The 13,183-nt window shown below is 39.6% G+C and overlaps 1 protein-coding gene across 4 annotated transcripts in view; it reads left to right on the forward strand.

Annotated features, from left to right (window-relative positions):
- Positions 1–13,183, forward strand: part of LIMA1 (LIM domain and actin binding 1) — a 92,039-nt gene that overhangs the window by 58,367 nt on the left and 20,489 nt on the right. For all 4 annotated transcript variants that reach the window (XM_061416134.1, XM_061416136.1, XM_061416135.1 and 1 more), the window contains exons 5-6: positions 11,483–11,567; positions 12,366–12,514. In XM_061416134.1, coding sequence (XP_061272118.1) covers positions 11,483–11,567; positions 12,366–12,514 — 234 coding nt within the window. The remainder of the gene's footprint in view (positions 1–11,482; positions 11,568–12,365; positions 12,515–13,183) is intronic.

The following is a 13,183-nucleotide window of genomic DNA, read 5'->3' on the forward strand; positions in this document are numbered from 1 at the left end:
GGCCAAGTTAATTGCCTGAGTTCCACATTTCTTAGTCTCTCTCACTCCCTTTTATCTGAGATGGTTCTTGTCCACTTTTCTGCCTGATCTCTCCTCTGCAGTCCTTTTTTATTTCTCTGTCCCTTGTGTAGTCTTCTCTCTTTCCAGGACTCCAAAAGATGTATTCCAAAACTAGATTCTCATCTTGAATTCTTAACCCAAGCTTTAGCTCCAATTTTGTGGTTGCCTGCCAGATTGCACACCTCTTTGTGAATAAAACTAAAGCACTCAATTTCAAGAAAACTAAAAAAGAATCCATTATCTTTCCAACCAAAACCTGCTCTAACCCCTGTTGTCCTCTCTTAGTGTATTACCCTTCACCACATTTCCTGTTCTATAAAGTTTGGGATCAGTTCTTTTTGCCTGCCTCTTCTCAGCCAGTCACTTACTAAGCCATCTAAATAAGTCTACACATCTCTCTATATGGGCCATTCTCTCCAAGAGGTCCCACATCTAGTTCTGTGCTGCAAAGTCACTTCAGTCGTGTCTGACTCTGTGCGACCCCATAGACGGCAGCCCACCAGGCTCCCCGTCCCTGGGATTCTCCAGGCAAGAACACTGGAGTGGGTTGCCATTTTCTTCTCCAATGCATGAAAGTGAAAAGTGAAAGTGAAGTTGCTCAGTCATGTCCGACTCTTAGCAACCCCTTGGACTGCAGCCTACCAGGCTCCTCCATCCATGGGATTTTCCAAGCAAGAGTACTGGAGTGGGGTGCCATTGCCTTCCAGTTTAGCCTTATTATATCTTGCCTTGTGGTATTGCTGCAACCTTGCCTATTGGCCTCTCCTTTTTTTCTTTCCTTTCATCCTCTACACTGTTGCTATTTATTTTTCTAAGCATAGTTGTAAATCATGCTATTCCCTTGATCAGAAACTTTTGATGTCTCAAAATAAATCCATATTTAATATTTGAGTCTTCCACAGTCTGATCTAAACCCACCTTTCCAATCTCCTAGCTAAGCTCACGAAGAAGGCAATGGCACCCAACTCCAGTACTCTTGCCTGGCAAATCCCATGGATGGAGGAGCCTGGAAGGCTGCAGTCCATGGGGTCGCTAGGAGTCGGACACGACTGAAGCGACTTCACTTTTCACTTTCATGCATTGGAGAAGGAAATGGCAACCCACTCCAGTGTTCTTGCCTGGAGAACCCCAGGGATGGGGGAGCCTGGTGGGCTGCCGTCTATGGGGTCGCACAGAGTCGGACACGACTGAAGCTACTTACCAGCAGCAGCAGCTAAGCTCAGATGGTAAAGAACTTGCCTACAATGCAGGAGACCTAGGTTCGATCCCTGGATCAGGAAGGTCTGCTGGAGAAGGGAATGCCAATCCACTTCAGTATGCTTGCCTGGAGAATTCCATGGACAGAGGAGCCTGGCAGGCATAGTCCATGGGGTGGTAAAGAGTCAGGCACGACTAAGCAACTAATACACAGACATACAGCTAATCTAGTACTCAAACCCTGGATTACTCCTCATTTTAAACTAGTCATGTCTTTCCCCTAACTTCTACCTTTTGAAATCTTACTCATCAAGGTCTATTAATACTATGAGAACTTACCTCAGTTTTTTACCATATGAAATTACCTTCACCCTCCTGACCATCCTGTAGAATATCTTACTTCTCTTTGGCCACTTTTATCATGCTTCTTTAATAGTCTGTGTGAATTTGTATACTTCCAGTCTATGTAATTCTTTCAAAGTAATGTTTCCTTTATCTCCCAGTGGTCAACCCAATGCTTGACTCTTAGTGTTTATTTAATAAAAAGGAGAAAAGAAGCTTAGATCTCAACTTATAAATAATGACAACTGATGACTTTTCCTCTACTTTTAGTGAATAGATAGGTTATTTAAGTCAGGTGGTTTAGTTGAACATGATAGTTCTAATTCCTACTGCAAATGAGCAGTGGATGGATTAGTGTAACCTATCAGTATGAGGAAAGAGAAGCCCTCCCTGGTGGCATACACTAAGTGTGGCTTCACATCCCTAACTGGATGTGTATGTTGATCTGGGTTTTAGGTAGCCTTTTATGAAAAAGCTGATCAAGCAGCTATTCAGTCATCATCATGTTGACATTTGAATTCATAATCTTCAAAGGTCATGATGCAGTTATTCAAATGACCAAACCATGTAAGGAGCATGTGACAGGCTCCTTAAGTCTCACTTATTTCTATTTGGTTCCTAACTTATTTGTTTCACACAAATCCTTGGATAGGAGAATAAAGACCAAATAATTGGAAAGTATATTTCTACCTTCATAACCTAATTAAAATCCTATCTTTTGCTTGGGTCAAGATTAAACCAATTAGTTGTGATGCAAGAAAATAAAGCTTGAATATGGACATCTCTTGATTCTTCTACACAAGTTCTGACTACTGCTTCTTCCTTGCAGTGTTTCCCTCTTCTAGGAGAGGAGTTAGGTAAAGCAAAGAAGAGAAAAAAAGAGAATGCCTCCTCACCAAAAATCTCTATTTTCTGGAACACATAAACACACTCACGCATTTGCTCTTTGGGGGCTAACCAAGGATAGGAGGTAGTAATGAGAAAATAATGGTGGGGAAATCCCTGGTGGTCCAGTGGTTAAGATTCCATGCTTCCACTGCAGGGGGCCAGGGTTCGATCCCCAGTTGGAGAGCCCACATGCTGCACAGCGCCCACCGCCCCCCCAAAAAAAAGAGAGAGAGAAAGTGATGATAAGTAAAATTAAAATCATTAGGGCAAAAATTGTCCTCTTTATCCTTTTTTCCCTGTTATTCATGGTATACTTTAATGCTTTCAGTTAATTGTATTGTTTTATACTACAAAGACAAAACAGCTACAGTAGAAATATCTCAATTAAAACAGAAGTTTCCCATGTCCCATCAACCTTGTCACTTCTCTGCTGTTTCTCTCCCTAGACTCCTAAGCTCTTCAACTTCCCTTATAATTTCTGCCCTTCTAATCACCAGGATTATCCTGTGTATGGCTGGCATCAAAATGCCAACAAAAGTTGCACTTGTTAATGTAAGAGTAAAACCATCTTTCTTCAAACAGTCCAACATTTTTGTGGTTTCCCTTCTTCTAAGTTCCTGGAAGTGACATTTGTGTTTTGTTTAGTTTTACGTAACACTAGTACATAGCAGTGTTCATGTGCTGATGTAGTGGAGTGAACCCTTTAGAAAAGAAGACTTCCAAACTCAAGTGTGATCTGTTCATCAGCTATTTATCCAGAGCCAACTGATCTGTAAACTACATCAGAGAAACAATTTATGTTTGCTTTCTCAAAGAATGGGTAGTTGTCCATAGGGAATCCCTGCATTGTTGTAAAAAGTATCCATAATGTTTTATTTTCTCCTCTCTGGGCTAATAATTACATGTGTTCTCTTATCTACTTAATGTTATTTTAATAAAGTTTTCCTTCTGCTTGGTTTAGTGGTTTAAGTAAATTATTTGGAATTATATTCCCAGAGGAACACAATTCTGAGGATGTTCATATTTGGTATTAATTGAGTATCGGTAAGTCATAATTTTAAGATGGGTTTAGGGAGGAAAGGGATTTGAATAGCTAACTCAATATCACTGTGGGGTCTAATATAGTCACCCTAGAGTAGGGGAATATATCTTTTGCTTATCAGCAATACATTGCTAGTGTTTTGAATGTAGATAACTGGTTTTGTTAAATAAGTACAAGAATTATCTTTGTTTTTCTATAATACTGTCTTTTTCCTATATCCTATTAAAACTGATTTATTTTTTGTTGATTTGTTGTGTTCACCTACAGTTTATAGCTGTGTAGTTTTGAGATGTGATTTTGCTCTGTTATTTTTCTCCCCTCTATATTGTTTCTTTAATATAACATTTTTTTTAATTGAAAGAATACAACATAAGCTACAGGTGTACAATATAGTGATTCACAAGTTTTAAAAGTTATACTCCATTTATGCATGCTAAGTTGCTTCAGTCACGTCTGACTCTTTGCGACCCAATGGACTATAGCCCGCCAGGCTCCTCTGTCCATGGGATTCTCCAGGCAAGAATACTGGAGTGGGTTGTCATGCCCGTCTCCATCTTCCCAACCCAGGGATCAAACCTGTGTCTCTTACATCTCCTACCCTGGCAAGTGGGTTCTTTACTACCACCGCCACCTGGGAAGCCAATACTCTATTTTTAGTTATTATAAAATATTGGCTATATTCCCTGTGTGGTAATATATCCTTCTATATTATTTTATATCTAATAGTTTGTACCTTTTACTCCCCTAGCCCTATACTACTCCTTCCCCCTTTCCTCTCCTCACTAGTAACTACTAGTTTGCTCTCTATATCTGTGTCTGCTTCTTTTTTTTGTTATATTCATTAGTTTGTTGTATTTTTTAGACTCTACATGTAAGTAATATCATGCAGTATTTATCTTTCTCCATCCCATGTATTTCACTTAGCATAATACCCTTTAAGTCCATCCATGTTTCTGCAAATGGCAAAATTTTGTTCTTTTTGTGGCTGAGTAGTATTCCATTGTGTACATATACCATATCTTTTTTATCCCTTCATCCATTCAATTTAAGTTCTTAGTGTTATTTTGATTGACCTCTCTATTGGGCTTTCCCAAGTGGCACTAATGGTAAAGAATCTGCCTGCCACTTCAGGAGATGTAAGAGATGCAGTTTTGATCACTGGGTCTGGAAGGTGTTTGGAGGTGGGTCTGCCAACCCATTCCAGTATCCTTGCCTGGAGAATACCAGGGACAGAGGAACCTGGCAGGCTACAGTCCATAGGGTCGCACAGAGTCGGACAGGACTGAAGCAGCTTAGCATGCATAACAGTATATTTCTTTCTTTCTTTTTTTTAGAAGTATATTTCTTGTAAAGACCCCCTACTAAGCACAGATTAAATTTTATTTATCCTTAATTAGTACCTCTGAATAAATCTTTGGTCTTTTGTGGTAAGATAGTAACAGATCCAGGTATAGAAATGCCAGTCAGGGAATCCTGATCTGTTTGTTATCCTAAGTGGCTGTCCTTGATGTGTCAGTTAGAGACCAGGCATCGCTTTTCTGCTTGCTTTCATGCCAGTTAACTACTTACTGGTTTCTATTCAGTTCCATTAAAATAAAACTTGTTGAAAAGTAGTATCAGAGGACTGGAACATTCTCTAAGCAATATTGGCTACATTAGAGTTTGGGGGGGCCAGAAAGACACCATTTGTCCCCCAAAATTACCTTTTCTTTATACTATTGGACTCACTTTTGGATAAAGCAACACAGGTGTGTATCCAGATGAATTTATTAATCATTTCCTCTAGCCTTCTAATTCATTGATGAATTACAATGAGTGAGAAATCCCTATCAAGATTGTTGACATAAATCCTAGAACTATTGATATAAGTGATTGTAAAAGGTTGTTTAATTCAGCTCTTTGTTCTCAGGCAGTTAGGGTATTAAAATCCCTGTTTTACAGATGGGAACAGCTTACATAAGAGAAATTAACTGATTTTTTTTTTTTTAATGACCCAGTATCATGTAGCTACTTAATGTCAGAAGAAAAACTGAAATAGTGTAGTACCACCACTTCTGCCATAAACACTGTCTTCATGGATGTTATAGTAGCTATTTATTGGATAAAAACATCTGGCCTTACATATTTTTGCAATCCAAGGAAACCAGGAAAAAATTAAAACATATTAACAGCTGTCTTCTCAAAGACTTCAACTCATATCTGTCTTCTTTTTACATTAAAAAAAATTATTTATGTATTTATTCTTTTTGGCTGCCCTGGGTCTCCTTTGCTGTGCGGGGACTTTCTCTAGTTGCGGTGAGCAGGGTCTACTCTTTGTGCTGTGCAGGCTTCTCATTGCAGTGGCTCCTCTTGTTGCAGAGCATGGCTCTAGGCACACCAGCTCAGTAGTTGTGGCACATGGGCTTTCTTGGCTCCACTGCATGTGGAATCTTCATGGACCAGGAATGGAACCTGTGTCCCCTGCATTGACAGGTGAATTCTTAACCACTGGACCACCGGGGAAGTCCCTCTTTTTACATTTTATAGTCTTTTTACTGAATAAAAGACATCAGGGCAATGAAGAGAAGTACATTGGAATGTAAGAGATCTGTACTAAAACTCTTGACTTAGAAGGCTGTGGGTTTGGTAGGTGTGTTTTTCTTATATAAATTAGTCGTATGAGCAATCATACACAGGGTAAACCAGAAAAAGTCAAATATCTTTGAAAAAAGAGTAACCTTTACCAATTGTGCACACAGTTGTGCACAGTGAAATCTTTATCATTGCATAACTAGATTTTACATAGTTTTAGGTACCGTGTGCTCTGTTTTGTGTTCTTTATCTTTGGTTTGGTCTTTTTTATATACACCTTCCTTTGTACCTTCCTAGTTCATGTAGTTATCCTTTCACAGCAATAGGTTATTTAATTATACATTTTAACCATTCCCCAGTAATTAGATTCTTTTCCAGCCTAATTAAAAAGCTCTAAACATCTTGGCAGAAACATTTTATTTTTAGTTGGTAGGGGAGCCATATTATTGAATGGTGTTACCATGGTCAAAAGACATAATTCATTGAACATTCTTCTTGCATATTTTTAGCTTATTATCAAAGATTATATTATTTAACAGTGCTAACACTTTCATGCATTGGAGAAGGAAATGGCAACCCACTCCAGTGTTCTTGCCTGGAGAATCCCAGGGACGGGGGAGCCTGGTAGGCTGCCGTCCATGGGGTCACACAGAGTCGGCCACGACTGAAGTGACTTAGCAGCAACACAATCTAAGGACATATTCAATTCCTCACCAGTTCCTCATCAGCGTTTGGTTTTATCATTCTTAAATATTTATGTTAATTTAATAAATATGAAGTATTATCTCTCCTTCCTTTCCTTTTTTTTAATTATAAGAGAAATGCATAATTTTTGTAGAACACTTAGAAATACAAAATATGGGAGTTCCCTGGTGGTCTAGGGGTTAGCATTTGAGGCTTTCACTGCCATGGCCCACGTTCACTCTAGTTGGAAACTAGAACCCACAAGCTACGTGGCATGGCCGAAAAAAAAACTGTCTCTCTCTCTCTCTCTCTATAAAGAGAGAGAGAGAGAGAGAGAGAGAAATCCCTCTGGAGACAAGTGCTCCTTCTATGTGTAGCTTTTACTTAAATGAGCTATTTTTTTTTTCTACTAGAGCTCTTGAAGAAGGAAATGTTTATCTCTCAGTATTTTGAGAAATTAAGTCCAGGTTTTATCTACACCCTATAATCTCCATGCATAGTTCCCATTTTTCCCTAAAAGGCGTCCATCTTCCACCGTTGACTGGAAGGATGAAAGAGTCTGAAGGAAGGTCAGAGTTGAAAGGTTGAAGGAAGTAGCTCTCAATAAAATTTTGAGAATCAAGTTTTAAAGAGAATTTTTCCTGAAAATAGGGGTACCCAGGACAGGAAATCCTGCTTTTTATTTGACATTTGGGGCCTAACTTTATTTCTAAAGAAAACTCCAGAGAAAACAAATTCTACAGACTGCTGGCTAAAAGCCCCAGACTCTTATTTTCTTAATGGTAAATGTGGATGCATTTGGTTTATAGATTCAAAGAAAATATTTAAGGGGTGGTCACACTAACGAGAGTTACTGCAGTCATCTGACAGAAAGGAGGACTTGTAGGGTGGGGTGAGGCCAAGATTGAGGAAATGCCAGAAAGTCTTAAAGCGCCTTGCCTTTTCTCTCTTCTCTTAACCGAGTATGACAATTAAGGCTCCCTCAGGCATGTGAATAAAAGAGAGTGAAATGTGATAAAAATGTGTTACAGAAGAGTATTTCACTATCAGAGTTCTTGTGTGTGTGTGTGTGTGTGTGTGTTCCTTTACTTTCCTTGAGAAATATTGGAGGAAACTCCTCCTTCTTCCTGAACCTCAGATGACCACTTGTAAAATAAAGATCATAAATTAATAGTAAATGCATTTGAGATCTTGGGGTTTGGGTTTTTATTTTTAAGTGTAGTTGATTTGCAATATTGTGTTCATTTCATATATAGAGATCTTGTCATTCTTTGAGTGGTTTGGAGGTGGAAAGATATTGAAAGAAATGCTTAGTGCTTCACCTAGGAGCTCATTAAAAGCCATCCCATGGACTTCCCTGGCGGTCCAGGGGTTAAGATTCCATGCTTCCAATGCAGGGGGTGCAGGTTTGATCCATGGTCAGAGAACTAAGATCCCACATGCTGCGTGGCCAAAAAATTTTGTTTTAAATTTTTAAAAAGCCATCTTATCTCCAAGTTGTATTCCTCCTCAGAACCCATGTCAGAATAACTTTGATTTCCAGGGACGTTTTTCTATTTTTCTCTAATAGCAAATGACTTTGCATATTCACTTTTTTAGTAGTTGAAAGAAAATAATTCAGAGTACTGATATCCTCATGAGGATGAACCATCCTCACTCACTTTTGAGAGTGAGGGGGGAGAAAGGCTCTTACTTTATTTAACCCAAAGATTTAAATTAAAAGGTAGCAAAAGATGGGAGATTTTATGCATCTAAAACCAAAGAACCCAGCCCAGCATGTATGCTGGTTCTAAATGGTCTTGCTCTCAATAACACTAGTGTCAGAACGTCCCACGTGGCTACAAGCACAGACAGAAGACTGAACTCCTAGCAGGCTGCAACGTGTAACACATACTCTTGGAATTAGGCTTGAACTTTACCTTTGACAGAATGTAAATATTTGAAATATCGCTCCAGTGTTAAGAGTGCAAAACCTTTTCCTTTTTTTTTTTTTAAGTATATTTCCAAGCTCTCTCCCTATTTGAGCCCTGAAAATTTTAGTTTTTATAATGATCATCTTACAGTGCAGCAGCATTTGGAATAAATCTTTGGAATTTCCTTTACTCTAACTCTCTGCAAATGAAAAATGTTTTAAAAACAAAAAGATGTGGATGAAGAGTATTCTGCCAAACTTATCTTTTCATTTTGGCTGATGACCTTCATTTCCAAATGGTGGGCTGCTCCCAGAACAAGAATGTTTGCATCATAGGAGTCATGTGGATGTGACTGATGGTGCTGCTGACCTGAGTACGATGTGGCAAGGTTAGAGTTGCTATTGCTTTTTTTTAAAAAATAGATTCAACAAATAATGTACATGGCAAAGCTGACTTGGAGATGAAGTACATTAAATGTATATTAAATTTGCAAGAAACAATATTCTTTTTCTAAAATAATGAATTAATTTTATTTTTGGCTGCACTGGGTCTTTGTTGCTGCCCATGGCTTTCTTTAGTTCCAGCAAGCGGGGGCTACCCTTCCTTGCCACATGCTGGCTTCTCCTCTTGCAGAGCATACGTTCTAGGCGTGTGAGCTCAGTCGTTGTGGTTCACAAGGCTTAGTTGTTTTGTGGCATGTGGGATCTTCCCAGACCGGGAATCGAACCCATGTCCCCTGCATTGGTAGGCGGATTCTGAACCACTGGACCACTATGGAAGTCCCAAGAAGAGATAGTCTTATTGGTAGGACATAAGTAAACCAAATCCTTGGCTCTGATTTCTGACATGGCATATTTCCTATCTCCAAGGGGGAGCTGCGACTGCTGCTAAGTCGCTTCAGTCGTGTCTGACTCTGTGCGACCCCGTAGACAGCAGCCCACCAGGCTCCCCGTCCCTGGGATTCTCCAGGCAAGAACGCTAGAGTGGGTTGCCATTTCCTTCTCCAATGCATGAAAGTGAAAAGTGAAAGTGAAGTCACTCAGTCGTGCCAGACTCTTAGCGACCCCATGGACTGCAGCCTACCAGGCTCCTCCGTCAATGGGATTTTCCAGGCAAGAGTACTGGAGTGGGGTGCCATCACCTTCTCCACCAAGGGGGAGCAGGGGGACTTAAAAAAGGGATAGTTCACTGTCTTAAACTTTATTGTTGTTTGATTAGTCCACTGAACTTAAAGGTTTAATAATTATTTACTAATGTTGAATTCAGAAGGCTGCTAAATGTTTTACTCTTGTGTTCTGTCATATTGGATTTCAGATATCTTTCCTACATCAAGTTATCTGGAAATAAATTGATATTTCGATAGGAATCTGCTTGAAGGCTCTCATTGCAAGCTGAATAAACATAACATACTCTCTGTGTATTATGTCTAGGAACATCCTTTGACATTCAGGCTTTCTCTTGAGTTACTTTTCCAGCCTTAAAAGTATAATTTGGAATTTTCTTTATAGACCTACCCTAAGTATGAGAGATATAAATGTAGTAATTTATGGGACTCATAGGAATACTTTATTTTTAAAAAGATCTGTACCTTTCACTTTTCTGTTTAAAAAATAAAAGCTTGTCTGTGCCCTCAATAAGCTTCCAGTCCAGAATAGCAATGCGCAACAATTTGATAAGCATTGTGATGGGAACCACGTCCTTGGGAACAAAGGAAGGGCTACTTAGATTTATGGAGGAGAGGTATTAGATCAGAGGGAATTTGCTCAGCTCAGGGGGCACCAACCTCTGGGCTATGGACCGATCAGATCAGTGGCAACAGTAGATTAGAAATAAAGTACACAATAAATGTAATGTACTTGAATCATCCTGAAACCATCCCCCCCAACCCCTGGTCCATGGAAAAATTGTCTTCCATGAAATCAGTCCGTGGTGCCAAAAAGGTTGGGGACCACTAGCTTAGCTTACACCGAGTCTTGAAGGAACAGGCATTGCTGGACAATGGAAGGATAAGCATAATCCAGGTGGAGGGAACTCATTTACAATATCAGGGACCTCCCAGCAATTTGCTTTTCCTGGAGAGTAAAGGATGAGGAAGAGAATACCCAGGGGGTAAGAAGGGACCAGATTTGGAACTGATCTTCTCTGACATACTAAGCACTTTAGATTTAATTCACAGAGTGATTAGGAATCCTTAAAGAATTTTGAATAAGAGAATAACATAGATTTATGTTTGGGGATAATTATTTTGTTTTACTTGGGATAATGGCAGCATCATAGATACCTCATTGGAAGACAGAGGAACCAGTTAGAAAGGTCACGCAGTAGTCCAGGAAAAAGATGATGAAGACATGAACCAGTCAGCAAGAACAGGGATAAACTGGGATGGAGAAAGCCAACCACAGATACTGCCATCAGGACTTGACAGTTTGGAGAGACATGTCATTTTCATCTGAAACATGAGTATTCCATTCCAATGACTGTTAAATTCCGAGGCTTTCTGGTTAAGGTGGTTAGGCAGAAATCTTTTGCAGAATGCATTACCTATATAGAGTTACTTATTTTCCCCTGGGCACCTGTGAATATGTAGTGCTTGATATTTATAACACTAAAAACACATTCTGTGGTATATAAAAACTAATATAAAATCCAATCTCTTCTGTATTTTACTTCTAAAGGAGATTTGCAGGCCTCCGTTTTGAGCATTGCATCAAGATTTCCCCATCCTCAAAAAAAAAAAAAATTCCCATCCTTGCTGCAAAACTTATTGCTGGTTTTTGTTTTTCAGATTCCTTGGGGCCAAAGCCGAAGTGCAGGTGGAAGGAAGATGTCTGAAAATAGCTATTCTCTGGATGACTTGGAAATAGGCCCAGGTAAGCAGAGAGTTCCACGTGTGGAAAGTTTTCTAGGAAGTACTCATTAGTAGCAATACCCTTTGACCTCAAAGCTGATGCTTTTAAAGGAAGAGCGGTACAAATTAAAGGGAAGGCTGTTATATACAAGTCATTCCCAAATCTGATTGCTCTCTCCAAATAGCTTCTCTGTGTTTTTAATTCATCTTTGTCAGTGGTAACCTGTGTTAACCAGAGTGTCATTTTGCAGGATTGTAAGGGAAGCACCATTACCAACAGTTTTGGCTCCATGGTTGTCTAGGACCTGAGGGCTTCCATGGATGGACATTATCCCCTGTCAAGATTGCTGATTATCCTATATTGCTGATACTAACATAACACCTTGAGAGAGGAATTATTATGTTTTGAAGGGGGCATATACAGGCACTTCACAAAAGAAAAAATAAAATCAATTAATATAGGAAAACCATCAGCCTCCTAGGAATCAAAGAAATACAAATGAAAATGGCATTGTGATCTAATTTTTTCACATGTTAAATAAATCCAAAATTTAAAAATATGTAACGCTCAATAATGGTTAGCAGTCTCCTCTTAATGTTGGCAAAGTGAGTGAGTGTTGCCTTGTAAATAACAGTTACAATCCTGATTTCCTTCTTTGTATTCTTTTTTTTTTTTTACTTTATTTTTTTAATCTTTTTTTTTTTTAATTTTATTTTTAAACAGAGTAGGCTGATTCTACAATAGCCTAAAATTTAGAATCTTGAAATCATTCAAATCACATTTATTTTCTAATAAAGCATATTGTTTGCATGCTTGCAGGTCAGCTGTCATCTTCAGCACTCAACTCGGAGAAAAGAGAGAGTAGGCGAAATCTAGAATTTCCACGCCTGTCAGAAACCTCCATAAAGGATCGAATGGCCAAGTACCAGGCAGCTGTGTCCAAGCAAAGCAGTTCTTCGAGCTATACAGTACGTGTTCGGCATCATTCATTCATTCACTCATCTAGCAAATGGTCACTGACCATGGGAACTAGAAATGTCTCCCACACCCTGACCTGTGAGCCCTGGCTCCTTCCTGGGATCCAGCCATTCTCTCTTCACATAAATCCTACCCTAGCTTCATTTGTGGAGAAGGCAATGGCAACCCACTCCAGTACTCTTGCCTGGAGAATCCCATGGACTGAGGAGCCTGGTAGGCTACAGTCTATGGGGTCGCGAAGAGTTGGACAGGACTGAGCGACTTCACTTTCACTTTTCACTTTCAAGCATTGGAGAAGGAAATGGCAACCCACTCCAGTATTCTTCCCTGGAGAATCCCAGGGACGGCGGAGCCTGTTGGGCTGCCGTCTGTGGGGTCGCACAGAGTCAGACACGACTGAAGTGACTTAGCAGCAGCGGCAGCGGCAGCAGCTTCATTTCTAATCCTTACCATGTTCTGACTTTGTTTTCTTAGGCCTTATCCCCACCCACCTTTTCTTTGGTGATGTTACCATCAGTATTACCATTGAGAATTTTCCTGTCTCTTCTTAATCTTGTTGTTAAAGAAGTAGTGTTTGGGGGAGTTCCCTAGCAGTTCAGTGGTTAAACTCAGTGCTTTCACTGCCAAGGACCCAGGTTCAATCTCTGGTCCGGGAACTA

The sequence above is a fragment of the Bos javanicus genome, chromosome 5, assembly GCF_032452875.1.
Source record: "Bos javanicus breed banteng chromosome 5, ARS-OSU_banteng_1.0, whole genome shotgun sequence".
In the NCBI taxonomy this organism is placed as follows: Eukaryota; Metazoa; Chordata; class Mammalia; order Artiodactyla; family Bovidae; genus Bos; species Bos javanicus.